Source organism: Vipera berus (assembly GCF_964194415.1).
Source record: "Vipera berus genome assembly, chromosome: 3".
Taxonomy (NCBI): domain Eukaryota; kingdom Metazoa; phylum Chordata; class Lepidosauria; order Squamata; family Viperidae; genus Vipera; species Vipera berus.
The window spans coordinates 34,261,924-34,281,672 of record NC_138204.1 but is presented as its reverse complement, the minus strand read 5'-3'; the positions used below and the strand labels follow the sequence as shown (position 1 = coordinate 34,281,672).

General features: G+C 38.4%; 1 protein-coding gene across 1 annotated transcript in view; it reads right to left on the bottom strand.

Moving 5' to 3' along the window:
- Positions 1-19,749, bottom strand: part of LOC308665400 (arf-GAP with SH3 domain, ANK repeat and PH domain-containing protein 1-like) — a 55,752-nt gene that overhangs the window by 26,250 nt on the left and 9,753 nt on the right. The window contains exons 2-13 of the mRNA XM_081323389.1: positions 19,303-19,375; positions 16,972-17,117; positions 15,043-15,108; positions 11,936-11,985; positions 11,704-11,833; positions 10,091-10,176; positions 8,553-8,628; positions 6,659-6,745; positions 4,957-5,060; positions 2,736-2,805; positions 1,568-1,655; positions 970-1,018 (exon numbers count right to left, since the gene is read on the bottom strand). Coding sequence (XP_081179515.1) covers positions 970-1,018; positions 1,568-1,655; positions 2,736-2,805; positions 4,957-5,060; positions 6,659-6,745; positions 8,553-8,628; positions 10,091-10,176; positions 11,704-11,833; positions 11,936-11,985; positions 15,043-15,108; positions 16,972-17,117; positions 19,303-19,375 — 1,025 coding nt within the window. The remainder of the gene's footprint in view (positions 1-969; positions 1,019-1,567; positions 1,656-2,735; positions 2,806-4,956; positions 5,061-6,658; positions 6,746-8,552; positions 8,629-10,090; positions 10,177-11,703; positions 11,834-11,935; positions 11,986-15,042; positions 15,109-16,971; positions 17,118-19,302; positions 19,376-19,749) is intronic.

The following is a 19,749-nucleotide window of genomic DNA, read 5'->3' as shown; positions in this document are numbered from 1 at the left end:
AAATAGACCAACCTGAGCTCAGGGGCCTGATCACCCTCATCCCCGGGTAGGAGGGCGCTAACCGGAGGGTCGGAGCGCGCCACCGCTCGGAGATAGCGGGGGCGCGATCCCAGATGTTGATATGGCCCTCCGCGCAAACACCTGCTGCCATTCCCTATCGCCGTGGGGATTTGAAGCCCCACCCCCACATTCCCAGAACCAGCAGCCACCTCCCCCGACCCCGTCCCGTCAGGACCTCTAACAGGACCAGACTGAGTGCCGGTTAAAGATTCCCTCCCTACCCCCCCCTCCCTCCCCCTCCCTAACCTCTTAAAATTAAGCTGACTTTGTAATAATGCCGCTTGGGTGTGTGTGTGAAAGCCCTAATAAGCAGGCATATACATAGAATGAAGGCTATTGCTAAGCACATTGATTTGTGCTTAGATTGTAAGCCGCCCTGAGTCTTCGGAGAAGGGCGGGATATAAATGGGATTAAAATAAAATAAAATAAAATAAATAAAAATCTTAAACAGTTTTATCTAATGCTAAATTTTAGATTATATTTGAAACCTACTATTTGGACTTTTTGTGGCTATTTGGTGGCTGGACACCATCAAAGCTAATATCAGCCAGAGCATAAAATAATTGGAAGAAGTTGTGTAAGATCAGATAATGTGGAGAGAGCTGGTCCATAGAATAGCTGAGAATTGGACACAATTGAACAGATGCTATCTTTTCAGCCTTATGGCTATAAATAAATTGAAATTGAAAGAACAAAAATAAGACTTTCAATTAGTAGGAAAAGAATAATAAAATCTTACATTTAAAAGGGACCAGTCAGGCCCTTGAGATAAAACTTTCTTCAGCACAGAGATAAAAAAATCTATTCAGATTTTCTTTGAAGAAATTTATTTATTTATTTATTTATTTTATTGGATTTATATACCAAATCCAGTGAAGAGGCACTTATTTTTCCTCCCTGGTACTTACATATGACATTCTTGTTCATCCTCTGCCAGGAAGTGATATGTCCGATTATCTGAAAAGAAACCCCCCCACAAAAACAGAATAACAGAATTGTACTTGAATATTAGCAAACCAGAAAATGACAGAGATAAAGCTATCATATCCCATATGCAAATTTGGAAACAACTGAATATTAGTAAAGAAATATAAAAAATAAAGCAACTGGAGTCATTAACAAAAAATATTGTAGGATGACAGCCATGGTAGCCACGATAGTAAAAAATCAGGAAGGGTCTGGTAATACTTTTTCACAATTAAAAATATATATTAATGAACTTTAGCTCACTTTATCAGATGTATGTATGATTTAAATTGGAATGGGGAGAGGGAAGAGAAGACAGGGTGGTTACCCAGATTCAGGTTACTTGTGAGATAAATTACAAGTACCTAATAATCATTACATCAGCATCAAGCAACCAGGTGAATTCTAGATACTTTGGGCAGCAATTCCCCTAATCCCTTATCATTGGCATGTTTACTGAGACTGGTGGGAAATAAAATCAAATATCTGGATGATACTTAGTTAACAACTCCAGTCTAAGATGAATTTAACAGAACTCACGTGAAATAAGATCAAAACATTTCTTGTCATCTGCATTTGGTTTAACTTGACAAGTGAGCAAATTCAGCTTCACCGGAAGACGATTTAACTAATTAGCCATAGAAAAAGAAAATGAACATCAGTTTCAATAGCATTTAATTAGTATCCTAAGCAGTATTATTTGGGTTAAATCCTGATGTTACAGAGCTGTTGTTACTACTTCATAAAGAGGATCAGGTGAAGTGTGTTGGAATATAACAAGAAAAAGAGAGAAAATCTCTATGTGTGATGTGTACAGAGTGTCCGGAAAGAAAAATTTGGGAAAGAAGTTGAATATGCAGAGCAATTGTCACTTCCTAGTTGGAAAGGGAGAGGAAAGGTCCTCAGGAGGCAGCCCTGAAAAAAAGGGAAATAAGGACCCAAAGGGATGAGAACTCTCAAGATCTAAGAATGGGAAGGAGAGATCCAGCTGGCGGCAGCTTCATCCAAACCTCAAGAGGGGAAGGAAGGGTTTCTGGGGAAAGACTGAGCAGAAGACCAATGGAGAAGCAATAAGTGTTAGGCTGAACAGTTCCAGGAGGAGGAAAATACTGTAAAGGTCTCAAGTAAGGTTGCAAATGACACACTACTAAAACTGGGCAAAACCCTGATTGGCCACATCCTCCATCTGCTGATCCATGAGTCCAGGCAGACCCAACTTGTGGGCCGGCCTTTTCAGGGCCTCCAAAAACAAAATAAGGGCATAGAGGAAGTCCAATGTATAAACAGTGCAGTGTATGCCTCCCAGCATACACAAAGGACAGCACAGCAGGAGGCTGATGGTGCAGATCAGCAGAGGGGCTGGACAGCTCTGAGCGATGACTGCTCACTCAGGATAAGCCTAATCACTTAAGCTGTTGACAGCCCCAGGCATGGTCAGCCTGGTGGGAAGCCAGGATCTACACCCATTGTCACCTGCACTGGCAGGAAGCCCAGGTTTGAACTGATTGGATGCCATCCACCTGGGCAGGTACAAATAGACGCCAGGCTTCCCTGTTTCCCCAGTTCGTTCTGTTCAGAATAAACTCATCTTTACCCCAGCTCTGTGTCCTTCTCTATGTGAAGCACGCGACTTTACAAACAGTAGCTCCATTTTGTTAAGAGTTTTGTTTTAAGAGAAACACCCCGATACTGGAAGTAAAATGCATACTGTACTGTGTGAAATGGTAAGATAGCCATTCCTGACTGTGCACTTTCTCTTCTGCCAGACTTTCCTTAAGCTGAAATATAAAAATAGCATATTTTTATTTAAAAGTTAAAAGATAACATTTTAAATTATTGGAGAACTAACCAGTTACATATACAGTATTAATTCCAACCCCATGGCATAAGAATACCATTAGATGGTCAGATCAAACAAAAGGCATTCATGTTTGGAACATAACTATAATTTAAATGAACTTAAAAGTATTCATGGAAATAATGTTTTCCACTATTTCCTTTCTTCCTAATGAAGCCATCTGCATCTCTACAGGGTCTGTCTGGAAAGAGGCCTTCTTCAGCTCTGCAGAGCATGGAATTGCTTAGAGAAAAGGGTGGACCTTCTACCATTGGGCTGAGATATTATAATAAAAGGATTTATTTAGTTCCCTTGTACTTTCTCTTTCTACTCAGGCAAAGTAGAAAGGACAGACAGCCCATTTTAAAAACAAAGCAATATATACAAAATGACATTATTACGGTATATTAGTAGAAAGAAATTAAGTCAATAAGCATATTCTGGATACTGAGAATGCATTCCAAAATCTGGGAGCAAAGCAGGAGGTCCTGTCTCCCGCTATGCCAGAAAGACGGCAGCTACAAAAAGGCCCATCTTACAAATCAATGAGTCAGATGGGTTCATTGTAGGAGAGGAAGACTTAAGATTTAATTTAATTTAATTTAATTTAATAATATTTCTATACCGCCCTTCTCCCGAAGGACTCAGGGCGGTGAACAGGGCAAGAATAAAAATACAGGATTACAAAAGTTAAAACAAGATTAAATAAATGCCCATATACTAAAATACATCTTAAAAACCCAATAAAATAACAATAACAACCCCCCCAATCCCCTCATCAGGTCAGGCCAGCTTGTTCAAAAAAGTATGTTTACTTTTTAAGCTAGTTAGGCCTTGAAATGTACTTTGGGCCATCAGATATCCGAACAGGCAAGGGAGGACATGGGCAATTGGAAAGGAGGGCACGCTAACTGTTTAACTTTCTTGGCACCCACACTCAAAATTACAGTGAAAAACTGCAATTTTTTTTACTTAGGTCTAGATGCATATGAAATCATATTTTTGTAATATTTTTACAACAAATTTTAATTTCCATAACATCTGCTAGCAATAACATAGAATCTGCAGTGATGCCCCATTCAGATTTCACAGAGAAATGTATGATGAGTCGTGTGATCTACAGACTAGAGCGATCATCGATTTGAAGTCAGTTGCTGACTTCGGGAAATAAATAATGTAATTCTAGACAGATAGATAGATAGGGAAATAAATAATGTAATTCTAGACAGACAGATAGATAGATAGATAGATAGGGACGCGGTGGCTCAGTGGGTTAGGACGCTGAGCTTGTCGATCAGAAGGTTGGCAGTTTGGCGGGTCGAATCCCGAGTGTCGCGTAACAGAGTGAGCGCCTGTTACTCGTCCCAGCTTCTGCCAACCTAGCAGTTCGAAAGCACGTAAAAATGCAAGTAGAAAAATAGGGACCACTCCGGTGGGAAGGTAACAGCGTTCTGTGCGCCTTTGGCGTCTAGTCATGCCGGCCACATGACCACAGAGACGTCCTCGGACAAGCGCTGGCTCTTCGGCTTTGAAATGGAGATGAGCACCGGCCCCTAGAGTTGGAAACGACTAGCACACATGTGCGGGGGAAACTTTACCTTTTTAGACTTTTGAATCTACCAATAATCAAGGTAAAGAAAGAAGCAAACAATTTACAAAGTCACAATATATGAAAATTTGAATGACTATGGCTGTGAAACAATCCAAAATAATAATTAAAAAATCAAAAGATTAAAAAAGGCAGACAATATTTTATTTTAAAGCTATGCCTGCTGGAGAAAAAAACATGCGGCCAAGAAGGACACATCCTCCTTTTTGCCAGACATCTGGTAACCCCAAATATACCCAATAAACAACTTTAATAATTTCAACACCAAAAGTTTGCCTGAAAAACAATTGATGTTTTCTTTTCAGTAATTCATACTCTGCTTTCAAAATACAATATTTCCAAGGCAACTTACAAGAGAAATAGTCACAGCCCTGCATTCAACAGAGAAAATCAGGCAGCAATTAAATAGTTCTATTGCTTTAAGTTTTATTGTTTTTAAATTATATTTGCAGTTGCCAAGGATGAAATCATTGCATTACTTACCCATCACTTTTCTTAAAGAGGCTCCCAGATCTCTCTGTGCCATACTGCTTATTTCCCTGGAGCTGATGCATGCTATACCTCATTGGCTTGCTCATAGAATTCTGCTAGAAAACAAATATACATTTTTAAAATGTAATTATATACACCAATAAGCAAGGATGTCAAAAATTCAACGTCCATTAGAATATGATCTCAAAATTAGAAATGTTGAGTTGGAAGTAGTTAGATGGACATTGATTCCACCTTTCTGCTCAATCCAATACGGAGCTATAGAATCCCTCACAATCATCCAGCCATTGAGTAAGGAGAATCCACCATATTGCAAAATACTCTTAAAATATAACCTTTGCTTCCTTGCCATTTTCACCCATTGATTCTTGGTCTGCTCTCTAGATCAACAGATAATGTAATCCATTTGCTGCACAAATCCTTTCAACTATTCAATCATATGATGTATCTTCTTTTTTCCCACTGATTCATATTTTTTAAAATTGCTTTGGGCACAAGTTCAGAACATTTACTTAGAAAATGCTAAGCCCGCAATAGCAATGAATTATCTGCAGAAATACTGTTGAAGCATAGAAAGATCAATCTAGTATAGTGTTTCTGAACCTTAGCAACTTTAAGAACTGTAGAATTGGATTTTTGGAAGTTGAAATCCATACATTTTAAAGTTAACAAGGTTAAGAAACACTGATTTGATATAATGGCCTGATTTTGCTGGCATCCAACTTTTCTTTTGGTCAGAACTCCTCCAACGTTAGCAGATGAAATTTGAAAACAGTTATTATCCTTGCCAAATATTTTTTGTCCCTGTGATAGGCTACCTTGGCACCTTTTCTTACTAATAACCTTCCTCTTAAAACAATGTAATGGGCATTATATTTCATGTCAAAGCACAAAATATCATTGGGCCCAGAAGACTTTGTGAAATTCTATACTAAATTTTGGAATAAACATATTGGATGAGGGGCTTTTTTGAATTTCCCCATGGAAAGAAAAATTTTTCAACATTTTCTCATGAGCACAACTTTCCCTTAGGTGGGACAGCACAACTGCTGCTACTACTATTATTTTTTAAAAAAAGGCTTGTGGGAGTAGCTCCTTCATATTGTCTTCCTTTGAGATTTAATTGAAGGGAGGATAAAGCACATAGGAGAGAAAAGTGTACAATGAATACAAGAGACATGACCCCATCCATCCATCCATCCATCCATCCATCCATCCATCCATCCATCCATCCATCCATCCATCCATCCATCTATCTATCTATCTATCTATCTATCTATCTATCTATCTATCTATCTATCTATCTATCTATCTATCTATCTATCTATCTATCTATCTATCTATCTATCTATCCATCTATCTCTATCTCTATCTCTATCTCTATCTCTATCTCTATCTCTATCTCTATCTATCCAGCTCCCTTGTAATTAAATAAATACAGAAACACTCCACCTGTATTTCCTGAAGCTCTCTTCTCCTTTGAAGGAATTTTGAAACCAAATTCGCTTCCATAAAACTGAAGAATTGACAGAAGCAAAGACAGATTGGCAGAAACTGTGCTCATACACATGGTAACTTGCCTTTCCCCCAATTAATTCTTCCTTTTAGTCCTTAGCAAAAGATTTCTAAGAATATTTCATCAGGTACCTGCTGGTCTTTATAGCAAAATTGGTTATACTGTCCCTAGTTTTACCTCTCTGGGCTCCAACTGCAGTGCTACTTTGAGCTGATCCCGAAGGGAACACAACTGTTTCTTCTCCTCCTCCTGCTTTGACTTCATCTAAAAAGCATCACAAAAACATTCCACCAAACAGATCAGTTGTTTTTGTGTTTGCTGCAAAATACCTTCAGTTGGCATTTCCAATCTCCAGGGAGTCTCCAGCCAACATTATTAATAGCAATTTTAACACCAGTTAAGTTAATGAATTTAATCACAACACCATTTGTTTCAGGTCTGACTGGTACGTGTTCAGATGCTTGCAATTTGAAATTATGTATACTTCTCTTCGATTCTTCTTCATTGTCACATATACTTGAAAGGGATTAATTTAAAATTAAAGTGAGATGTTCAGACTACACAACACAGCATATAAAATCTGACCAGAAGGAAAAGGAAGTTTATTTATTAGTTATTAAATTTATATGCCACCCACCTCCCCAATAAGGTGACTCTGGGCAGCTTACAAATTATAAAAAGATGAATAGAAAAACAAATTAAAATTTTAAAACTACACAAAAAATTAAAACCAAGGAGATGGACATCAGGGAGATGAGGTCTTACTCCATCAACCAACTCTTCCAGCACCTAAGCCAATTGGCAAAACCAAGCTTTAATACCCGTCTGAAAGGCCACAAGGTCTTTCCATGGAACCATTTTATCTTTTCTGCTGAACTTAATTATTAAGTTGGAAATTTTATTATGGTTGTGCCCTGCAAACCATCCAATTAGTATTTGAAAACATATGCACTTCCTTAAAGATATATTCAAGAAACAGGTTTAGGGTAGAGGACTTTTTGGAACCCTCAGCCTGTTGCTGAAAGTTTGCCTCACCTGTTTTCAGGCACAATCAAGTCCACACATATAGTGTTCCAAGCTAACTACTTTATTTTATTCCACTTATAATGCAGGACTCTCGCTAGTCTGCTTGCTTTCTCTTGGGAACACATTGATAAGGTACATGGAACTTAGAGGGGAGGTTAGAGTTAGGTATTTTGTAGCTGAGTAACAACTCAAGGCTAACTCCCAACTTGTTTCCCCCCTCCTTGACTGGCTGGCTGTTTCCCAACATCAGTGTTGCATATCTGCATGGTATAACATGGTACATGTAGTACAAAACTCTACATATTTAGCATGGCCACTCTGGAACATGAGTGACATGCTAGAGGCTGCACAAAATGGATGCATTAGGACAGAAGTTAGATTTTATTTCATTTTATATTAAAAATAAACATAACCAATCATAATTGTTCAGTAATTCTCTTCTTCTCGGTGGCTTCTGTAAGTTCTTTGAATTTAAAGTTACAAGCTAGAATCCCTTTACACATGTGAAACCTCCAAGTTTTTACTGTGGAGGGTGCATGCTCAGGACTTCAGGTTTTGTGAAACTGTTCTAATGCAGCTTGCATGAGAATGAAAAGCCAGAAGGAGAATGAAAACCCGCTTCAGGCTAAGTTGGTCAAGCTCTTTCCTACACTATTTACAAGGGAAGAAGGATTTTAGAAGTGTAAGCTTTTGTTTTTATTATGTTGTCTAGAACAATTTTCTCAACCTCAGCAACTTTAAGATGTGTGGACTTCAACTGCCAGAATTCCCCATCCAAACTGCTATTAATATTAGTTATATTATGTTCAAACAAACTAGCTTCAAAATATGATTTCTGGAGATGGCTTGTTAAATACAAACCTTAGTAATGCCAAATACAACAAAGAATCTGGTTAAGTAAAAGTAGAGTGAAAACTGTGAACTTCTCTTTGGAAAGTGTGTGTAAGCTTAAGACTTGATAGGACTTGAGTCTGTTTATGTATTTCACGCTGTCTTTTAACCTGATATAAAATTTTGGCCTATCAATTTCATATTATATACTCACACTCTGAAGCTCAGGAGTTAGTTTCTCTATAAATTGCTTGTGCTTCTCTGTTGCCTTTAAACATTTCTGGAAGAAACTGATGGAGAAATACAAAAATACAATGAAACAAAAGTAAAGAATTATTTGTTCAGTTCACACCATAAGACACTTTCACATCCATACTATTTTCAGTGAAGTCTTTCCACAATCATCATCACAATTGCTAACCTCAATATGTTGTAAATGATGCTTCAGCGGCAGAAAGAAGACGGGAAGGGGGAGGAGATGAGGATACCTTCCCATCAGTGGGTGAGTAAAGCAAGATTGGGTAACTGATTGTTCCAGAAGGTCTCCAATGCTGCAAGATTGGGTAACTGATTGTTCCAGAAGGTCTCCAATGCTCAAGTGAAACTATTTAATTTGTTGCTATGTTGCATGCACTATAGAGCTAGTAAGAAATCAAGTCAACGCCAGATGCAGCCATGAGAATGATGAGGTCCAGGTTCTGAATTGCTGTAAGGACCTCATCTGGAAGAGTCCTTTTCAACCTCAGTACCCAAGTATAGCTACTAGCCTGAATGGCTTTAAGGCTAGAAATGTATCTCTTCAGAGCTTTCAAGATGGTGGCTGAAAAATCTATGGACATATTTCTGTTGCCTTACCTGTGTTTTATTGGATTACTTCAATTGTTACACATTCTTGTTGGTGGAGGGACAGTTTTTACATGAAACAGAATGAAATGATAGAATAGGCAAGGCCATTTGAAACTGGAGGTGGGGAAGCACACTTTCAAATGTTTCATTTTGTTAACACTGCATGCATAGTAGGCAAAGCCCTATTGACCTATGTACATATCCATCATACAATTTCCTTTCAGGAGAAGCAACATTGCTACTTTTTATGAGTGACATTACAATTTTTATTATTGTTTGCAGCATTGAAATATAGTATCCCCCACATTCTTTTTGAAATGGACACTGCATTCCACTCCTCTACTGTCTTCACAACTCATTTTGAAACTGATGGAAATTCAAACAGAGCAACTGGTTACGCTGAATTTTGAGTGGATGCCCTTTGCAATTGTTCTGGCATAGTTTTAAAATAATTGCTCTATTTAATGCAGTAGTAAAAACAAAAGGTAAACATTTTAAAATTAAAATATGTATTTGTATCCTGTTTTTCATTTGTGTTAATCCCAAACAATTTACAGCACTACCCCTTCCCTCCCAGAAGGTAGAAAAATTAACAGGGATGGCAAAAGCCAACATAAAAATAGGAGTTATGAGGAGGGCCTAACCTGGCAGTTTTGCAACTTGCTATATTCTGTGTTTCAGAGTTCAGACAATTATAAGAAAAGAATTGGAAATGAAGCTTTGCAAGGATAAGATTACTTACCTGTAAAAGAGTAAAATGTACACTATAGAATAAAATATATTTATGCCATAGAGTCACATTAACAAAAGTTCATGCAACAAGAAATTTGTATTCAAACTGCCCTAATATTTTTGCTTCCAAGAGAATTGTGAAGAATGAAAAGGTAGAAAATGGATGGCACTTACTTGAACTGGGAGTTGCAGTGATTGATGTTATTCTGCAGCAAGTCAACTCCTTTCTTGGTTTTAAGCTCGTTCACTTTAATTAGGTACTGGAGGGAAAGGTTACATAGCTGACTTTTTAAGCTACATTCTCATTTGTTTGCTTAGCCCTCCTCTGTTCTTGAGTGCTAAGTTACACTTTGCAGTTCTTTTTATATTACGCACAGAGTATATAATAATCTTTGCTTTACATAAACTCAAAAACAATTGTACTTGGATTGAGGTAATTTAAATTTATTTTTATGGTTTGTCTTTTAAATTCTATGAAAGGCAAAATTTACATAGCTATTTACACTAACTAAACCAAATGTTACATTTATATTTTTCCAAGTATAAGATACACTTATTTCTAATAGCTTGCAGCAAAAAAGTTAATTGCTACATAGTGGTAATTATGGTACTATGGTAGAATTAAGATCTGAATAATTATAACTGAATTTTACCAAATAGTGGAAATATTATATATTCTCAGAGACTGAATGATGCTTTAAAAATGAAGGTCCTAATATTAGAGGAATCATCTTGAAGGATATGTATCAACCAATTAAAAACAAACATAATTTATTGGAAAAAATTAAGAGTTGGATCCAGATTCTCCTAAATGAACTGGAGAGATTCCTTCAATTTGAAGAGGAGATTAGGCACAAAACAGGCAGTGATTTTGCCACTTCGCTTCTTCGTTGCAACTCTATATTAGCTCTCCTGCTTTTTGAGGCCCACTACAGATGGTCCTCACTATATGACCACAATTGAACCCAGAAATATGGTCACACATTGTGGAGGTTATTGAGTAAGATGCCCACATGATTGGCTTGCTTAATGACCACAACTCTAGCTCTCCCCACGGTGGTCATTAAGTGACTGCAGTTCATTAAGTGGAGCATGGGGTGCCTCAGGGAGGGAGACCTGGCACAGACCAGATCCACAGTATAGCACCTCCTGAGCTCATCCACTTGCTCATCCATTTGCCAGGGTCTCCCTAGTTTCCTGAGGGTCTCCTTGCAAACTTCCCATGCCCTTGGGTCTCTTCCCCCCGAATCACGTCTCAGTTCACTTACCTTTTCTAAGATTATCTTTTGGAAAAAGAACCATCCAATTTGCTATGCAGCTTTCCTATACTATATAGAGGCCAGATGGTGCTGTCCTGGAAGGGGGCACCAGTTTGGAGGAAGGCACAATTCTCACAACCCAAGAATTTTGTTTCTGGGATGGCACCATTAGGTATAGTATAGGTATAATATAGCAAGGCCACATGGCAGATAGGCCATTTCTCTTTCCTACAGGCAATCTTTGGAAAAAATAAATGAAGTAAGAAGCAAGAGAGCGAGAAGAGCCAAGGATGTGGGACCCAGTGGAGATATGAGCCCATTCCCATCTGGCACTGAAGATATTACCTCATTGGGTACTGAAACATCCAAAACTCCCAACCTCTGAAAGCACCAAGGATTCCACAGGATGGAGTTAATAGATTCTCAACCATTTCAGAGGTATCGTGCTTAGGATCCTGCCTAAGCTGAAAGAAAGACAGGCTCAGGACCTCCTTTCTGAGAAGAAACCTCACCATCTGCCTGCCTTACCTCACACATGTGTAACTGGAACATCCTTCGCTCTTTTTCCATCTCCTCAGCAATCTCTCCTCCAGCAACCTCTGTCCTCACCATTCCGTACTGTTTTGCCAGTTCACGCTTTTCTTTCTCTATCTTTGCACTCAAGTAGAGAAAAAGCAATGTTAGGTAAGTGCTTTGATAAAATCAGCTCAAAATAAAGTAGGGTTAGTTTTGTAAAGAAGATAATATCAAAACAACTTACAGTTTGCTTTCATAGTCCTTCCAAGCTTTTTCAAAAGGCTTTTTAAAATCCTATTGAGAGATGAAGCAACACTTTAATGCTGCATTTTGTCTTTTGTTCTATTTTTCTACCCCCAAATAATTTTACATTGCTAAACTGTTCTGTTAGCATGTGTGTATTTGTGTGTCAAGCATTTCAATTTACCTTCAGTTATTATCAGATCAATCTGATTCTACTTTTCTGAATATTGCTAAATACAGTTATACTGTTTGTATAATAATCTTTAATAATGCAGAAAATTAGCTATTGAAATTAATCTGTTTAACATTATAGTGTTTAAGTCATAATTCCCCTTTATATAATACTTTACAGTATACTATATCATTATGCTTCTTTAGGCACAATATTAATACTAAATAAAGTTTTGTTTCAACTGATCAGTTACTAAAATAGACATTTGAAATGATTAATCCTCAACTTGTCTGTACTCATCAGACCTAATTAGTACCTCTCTGGTACTCTCTGATAGAAGCAACACCTTCTTGATCCTTTCAACTTGGACTATCAGGGATAAAATCTGAGGCTACATACTTGCAAAAGCTCCTGCGCTATGGTTCCTTCTTCTAACTGTGGTATTGGAAACAATATACAGAAAAAGAGCCATTACATTTCCAAAGAGTTTGAAAACAAATAAAATAAATATATTTTCAAAAAAAGTTTTTAGTGTGTGGCATCATAGAGAGTGAATTCTTTCAGCTTTTCCATCTCCTAATTCTCTTTTCCAGAGAGCTATATTAAAGTGTTATCCACCAGTAGTTGAACTGACATAAAAGTAAGCTGGAATGCATTGTTCTGCCCCAATCATTAATCAGCTCCAAAGCAATCTTCAATGGATCCTGCCCCAACTGGCAGCAGCAATGAAGTTGGTGATAGGTACCATCTTTATACACTTATTGCAGAAAGTAAGGAGGGAGATTAGTGGATTCCTCTAACATTACTTCCCCTCCAACCTGTTGGATGGAAAAAAGAAGTGCAGGTAGATGCTAACAGAGTAGGTTTATCTACTTATTGGGTTCCCCAACTAATAGTATGCAAGTATAGAAAGATGCATAGCATGAAAAAGGAACCCATATCTTGCTCAGCAAAATGCTTGCTCCACACCTCTGGCCTAAAGTATAAAAAGAAGCTGGGCAGATCCCAAGCTGAAGACTGCATTAGCATCCCATTGATGAGATATGCTAGATTGTATTCACAGCCCAGCAGAGCAGAGAAATGCTACTTTAAAACTGAAACAGCTAAGGACAACTTTAAGCAGCCTCTACTGGGGATGAGTGTGGAAGAAAAACTTCAAAGCTGCCAATGTGAGTTTTCCTTCCTTGTGGTTTTGTATCCCCTGGGATTTTCTGAAAATAAATGACCACACTTGTGCTGCAGAGAGATAAAAGAAAAATGCTGAATGGAAGTAGAAGAAAGAAAGTTGAGTCAAAGCTGAAAAAGCAGCCAGCTGGGCCTGGAGGAGGTGAAACGGAACATAGGTTTGGTGGAGTGAGCAATGAAATGCTGAAGCTGATAACTGGAGTGAGAAGTAACGGAGCCTAACAGCCTCACAAGCTTCTATTGATGCAGACTGCTATAGCCAGCCAGCAGCAAGTAATTGTTTCCCACCCCACACCGATAAGGACCAAGACACTGAAAGGTAACTCAGTAAAAAAATAAATAAATTATCAAGCAACTCCAATCTGCAACAAGACCTATGGAGGTATGGGGCTGGAGGGTGGAGAAAATATAGGATTCTCAATCCCTACAGGAAAGGGCTAGAGAAAAAAAATGTGTTTAATGGTATGTGGGAATGACCTTGGGAGACAGAGGGAAGAGCCAGGTCAGATATGAGGCAGCTCAGCCTGCAAAAGGAATGTGGGTGAAGCTGAAGGGACCCTCCTTACCCTCCTTAAATATGAGATGGGAAGCATTCAGACACATGGTCTGTGGGTTCTACAATACTTTAAATGTAAACCTGCCACAATGAGACAATGGCAAATTCATGAAGATGGGACAGAAGGTAATAAACAGTTATTAATGCACATTTGTGTTGCTATTAGACCATAAGGAAAACCCTTATAGTCACATTCAGCAGTATTGGATATGCTACTTCCTTTCTCTTTCTCCCTATTGTGCCAACATCTAATCTTCAGTCTGGTTTGCTAGCATCTTTGAGTGTTCCCATTAACAAGTATCAAATTCCATCTTATGTTGCTGAATTATCCATTTGGTGAAACAATTGAAATAAATGAGAATTGCCTGCCTGCAGCAACAAGCCCCCATTGCAATATCATTGGATTGCAAGGAAGCTCATCAAAATTAGGCTACAGTTTCTTTTAATAATCCCCCTTATTTCTGCCACACAAATTGCTTTTATATAGGCATAAGGCAAGAAATGCAGCCTACTAGCTGCTCTGTTTAAAATGAAAGTTAATGCAATACACCAATGTATAGTCTTGGAAGTGGTATGTAAATGCTGAAAAAGTCATTTTTCATTGCACTGAAGTAGTAAAAGACTACAAATATTCTCCTGTTTGTTGAGTTGATTGCTTGAGATCATGCAGGCCTGAACAAAAAACTTAAGTTTAAAAGTAATTTTAATTTATTGACATACTAGCTGCTCTGAGAAGGTCCATTCTTTCCAGCCCAATTGTGTGTCTTAAAAATGAACTTAATCTCTTGACATTTTCAAATTATTCATAGAAAACAACTTTAGTTCTGCTTATTTAGGAATTATGCAGTTTTTCCTATCACTTCCTCACAAATGAAATTGATAACACTACAGCGTTGATACCACCTCAGAAAACAAAAACAAAAACACTGTTCACAACTGCCCAAAAGAATTATCAGAAAAATAGTCTGTGTAAAAGGCTTTGCAATAAAATAACTTCAGGGTGAGGAATTTGAGCGTGTATTATTGTCATTCATAAATGAAATAGTATGAAAAGAGCTGTCCCTAATAAGGAGTGTTTCCTTCAACATAGAAACTACAGAGTGACTCCTTTAAAGATCATGAAATCACATTTTGAAAATTAACAGATGACTGGCTTTAATACACATTCTACAATCTAATTCCAGCATCAACTCACCCCTTTGAAATCTCCCTTGACCAGTGAATCCAGAGAAAAATGAATGTTGTGATAGAGGCTCAGCAACTGAAAAACAAAGTTTATTATGTAATTGGCACATAATAAGTGCTCTTTCCTAATGAAAGAAGAGAACATTGAAAACTTGTAATAGCTTAAATTATGCAGTATAGTATGGGCTATTATGTGGAATGCTTTCAGACAGCCAATGTTTATAGACATTAATAAGAGTCGAGCAGCTGTTCTCTTATAATGTCTGGTCCCCATAACTCTATTTATGAGGCAGGGCAGGTGATATAAGAACCTCCCCTAAAAGCAAACAGATCCAGCAGTACTGCAGGAATTCAAAAACAATGATAGAAGCAGGTAATGCCGGTCCCAGAGCAATATTATGTATAACATTCAGAAATCTCATCTATAGCAGGTCTAAACTTGCTGTTTTGCAAAAAAAAACAAAACACAAAGTCCTACTACTCTTCTGAGAGAGCAGTCATTCTGAATCCAAACAGCTGATTGTTCACGGCTGTAGATAACTGGTATGGTATGAAATGAGAAGAAGCAATTGATAATAATTGAACTTTACCCTTGCTTAGCAAAGGGATGGCAGTGCTGGCAATAAAGGGTCATGACAAGCAGCATCTAGAAGAACCTTGTGGAACAAACAAAATGGGATGTGCCTGCTACCCCAGTATTACAATCAATGGCCACATGAAACCCCTACTGAGCAGAAACACCAGAAAACTTTTAACACCCTCATCAGGCACAGAACTAGCAATGCGCAGCTGGCAAACTCCGCTATTTTTCCTGGATCAAATATTTTATGCAGTGTAAACCAGTCTTCTTTAAGGACGGCTCCATGCTCTTTCAAAAGAGTACTAAATCAGTGCATATAGAGAGCCTGTGTAAGATGAAACAAGCACTTCAGAATGGATTGATCAGCACTTGAGGGCAGATGCCTCTGCAGAAGCCAATTATCCTGTCTCTTCTGCAGCCAGGCTAACAAAACCAATAGAAAGTCAGCTGATCCTCAACCTAGATTACATCAGCAGCCAAGTGGTTGGTGTAGTATGAAAGATTTTTTCTTCTTCCATTCAATCATATCTAATTCTTGGAAACTATCTGGACAAGTCCCTGCAGTTTTCTTCAGAAGCAGTTTGTCATTGCTTCTTTCCTAGGGCTGAGAGGAAATGACTGCCCCAAAGTCACCCAGCTGGCACTAGAACCCAAGCTACCATTAGAAACCACAGTCTCCTGGTTTCTACTCTGATGTCTTATTGTTACAGCTACACCAAATTAGCTTTCATGACAGATTATAATGCAAAAATTGGATCATGAGAACATTACTTCAAAGCTGGAACAGCTAAAGGTGCCTTTAAGCGTCTATCCTCTGGGCTGGAATTAAGATAAAGGGAAAGTCTTGAGGGCATATCTTTAAAACCAGGACTGAGTTGCAGTCCAATGGAACTTTAGGATAAAAAACTGGTAGGAATTGTGGAATAATCTTAAAGTACATTGCAGTTAGAATTCTCAAACATTTGTCCCCAACCTTACTCCTATCTCAGGCTCCCCAAATGCTGAGCATGGGCTTTGGTCCACACACAAAAAAAATGACTACTGATATACGGAAAGCATCAAAATGTTCTGCTGCCCCCTCTGATTAATAAATGGATTAAGCACATTTTCCATTTTTATAACTAGGAGATTATTTAATCATGTGAATTTCTTGACACCTGTAGTCAGATTTTGCACAGGTCAGGGAAATTTCAACTGATTTCCTAAAATGAAATTAATACAAACGGTCATGACAAAGAACAGGAAAGTCCTTTCCGTAGCCCTCCAGATGCTGTCGGACAACAATGCCCAGCAAACCCAACAGTAGGGCATCGGAACACTTTCCCCAGAAAATGGGAGGTCAGATGAATGGGGCAGTACCAGACTCTTGATGGCTTCTAGCAGCTCTTGTGAAAATGAAGCAAAGGTGGCAAAAGCTTCAGACAGCTTTTCATCTCCAGTGTTGTGATAGTTTCCTGAAAATTTCTCCAGGGCAGCAATATGAGCTTCTAAGTGGCTAATGAGATCTGCAGAAATAAAAAGGTATTTGAATGTTCTTGCACATCTTTTTCTGAGGCAAGCAAAGCTGTATTATAAAAGGAATCTGAAAACATTGGCAGGAAGCCATTTCATTTATTTTAATGGCCCTAAAACCAACATGAATACAAATAGCATTGGCACACTGTGGAAATTAGGATATGGCAATGTACTTTGAGAAGAACATAGAATGCCGCATGAAGGTAAGGACCTCAGATAACTAATCTGAGGTTTGTTAAGATTGCACAGCGGAAGAGAATATGTGGTCTTCTAGTTCTTGGGTCCTCCTGTCCATGCTGGTAAGGGCAGATAAGGGCTGGAGTTCCATGCCAAATGAGGAATGACAGATTGCAAATGGTAAGCCTTTACAAGGAAGACTGCTTTATAATAAGATACGATCCCTCAGTCTTTTCTCATCTGGAGCTAATGATTTCCAAATGTATCCTGAATGGGAAATTTATCTACAAGAGGTATCCAAAGAAAAGAAAGGAGGTGTAATGACAAAGGGGTCACAGAGAGATAGCTGGTCAGGAGTGAAGGAAGCACTTTTGGAATATATTTTCTCTTTGAGAAATTGATGTCACCATGGTAATGTCCATGATTATGCTGTTTGTTTTTTGAATCAATTTGTTCACAAAAGTACTTGTCTGATCTAATTTCTTTCACGGAATATTACAGTTTGGCTGGATTCACACTGTGGGATGTCTGCAGGGGAGCAGGACAGCAAGTGATACCACAGTGTTATGGCATCGTCATGCAAATAATGCAAATTATATAATTTCTGTCCGTTGTAGACATGTGATGCCTATGATTGTATAAATAAAGTTTGATTCTGGTTAATTGTAGTCTATCAATCTGGCCATTCTGACTCCTAAGCCATGGTTTATGGTTAATGTGCAAAACAGGATATATGGTTTATTTAATAATCCTTAGTTAAAACAAACTGTTGCACAGTGTAATGTGTGAATCCAGCTTTTTTCTTGCATACACAGATTATTAAGCAGAGTGCATATATTTAGTCTGCTGCACCCAAATGTCTGTTCATGTGTAAAAAAGTAGTACACAACATCAGTGAACAGCCAATTTCCATGGGGTTTAACAAAATTGCCTGTAGTGGGCAGCATTTGCATCTACAGCTTGACATGGAATTCTAGAGTGTCTGTCTGCAGGGAAACCAGCTTTTCATGGATTAAATGAAAAGGATTTAATATAAAGGAGAGTTGCTTAGTGCTAGGCATGTACTGAATTGAACAAGTATATTTGTCAGGTAGCCGTCCTGTGCATCCTACCTGAAAATGGCAGTTTGTGCAATACATTTACTGAGTGTGATCATAACAATCAACTTTTCTTTCTTTGCATGACATGGACTTGGCTTATAGATCATGTTGCCTAATTTGTGGTTCATTGTAAGCTGCCTCCCCTCCTTCCCCCCTTTTTTGGTTCCTTTGAGGAAGTATTGACATCCTGGACAAGTCCCTGCAGTTTTCTTGGCAAAGCCTTTCAGAAATGTTTTGCCATTGCCTGCTTTTTAGAGCTGAGAGGGAATGACTAGGCCAGGGGTCAGCAACCTGAAATAGTGAAAGAGCCACTCAGAACCGTTTCCCTCACAAAAGGAAAAACTGGGAGCCTCAAAAAATGTGTGCACGTGTGCGTACATGCGCGCATGCGCAGAACAAGGTTTGACTGAAGAGTGGAGCCAAGGCGAGATATGCACCTACCCTGCATATTTGAATTGATTGGTTGAAATTTTTTAGTCCCCCTTTTTTTTTTTGGACTGCACATGGCAGAGGACTGGGAGCCGCAGGAGATGGCTGAAAGAGCCGCATGCGGCTCCGGAGCCGCAGGTTGCAGACCTGTGGACTAGGCCAAGGTCCCCCCCAGCTGGCTTCGTGCCTAAGCTGGAACTAGAACTCAGAGTCTCCCAGGTTCTTGCCTGATGCCTTTACCACTACACCAAACTAGTTCTCTAAACAGCTTTACTAAATTCACCATTCTTGCTAAAGTTTAGTAGGATCTATTTCTGGATACCTGTATTTTTAAGAATTAAGAGAAGGAAGTAAATGAATTAGTCCTTTTTTTAAAAAAAAACTCCTTAAAGATATAAAGATACAGAAATATTCTGGCCCACCAGATTTGGCTCCCTTGGCTACGTTCTATTTCTTGTTGCAGTCTGACCTTGTCCAGTCGTGTGCTTTGCTTTGACTGATTTCCTCATTTTTTGCAGAACGGTTCGATCTGAATCCAAATCCTAAAAGCATTGAAAAAGAAAGACTAAACATATGTTCTCTTTTGCCCACAACCACAGCAATTGGGAAAAGTATGTTATTGCAGAGTTACCAACATACTATTACTTTAATTTTGCAGTTCATTAGGATTAGCTTTTATAGCAAATCATAAGGACACTAAAATGGTCACAGGCTTGGAATGAACTTATTATACAAAGGTTATGGTTATATCCTAGCATCATGATATCAGACACAACTTTATAAGTGGTGGCATTTGCATGATGACATCATATTGCATATATTGTCATCCCCTCCCCACAAAACCTATGTTCACAGAAGCTTTTAAGACAACAATGATGCAGGCTGTTTCTGGAAGATTTCAGTGGTTTTGTTCAGA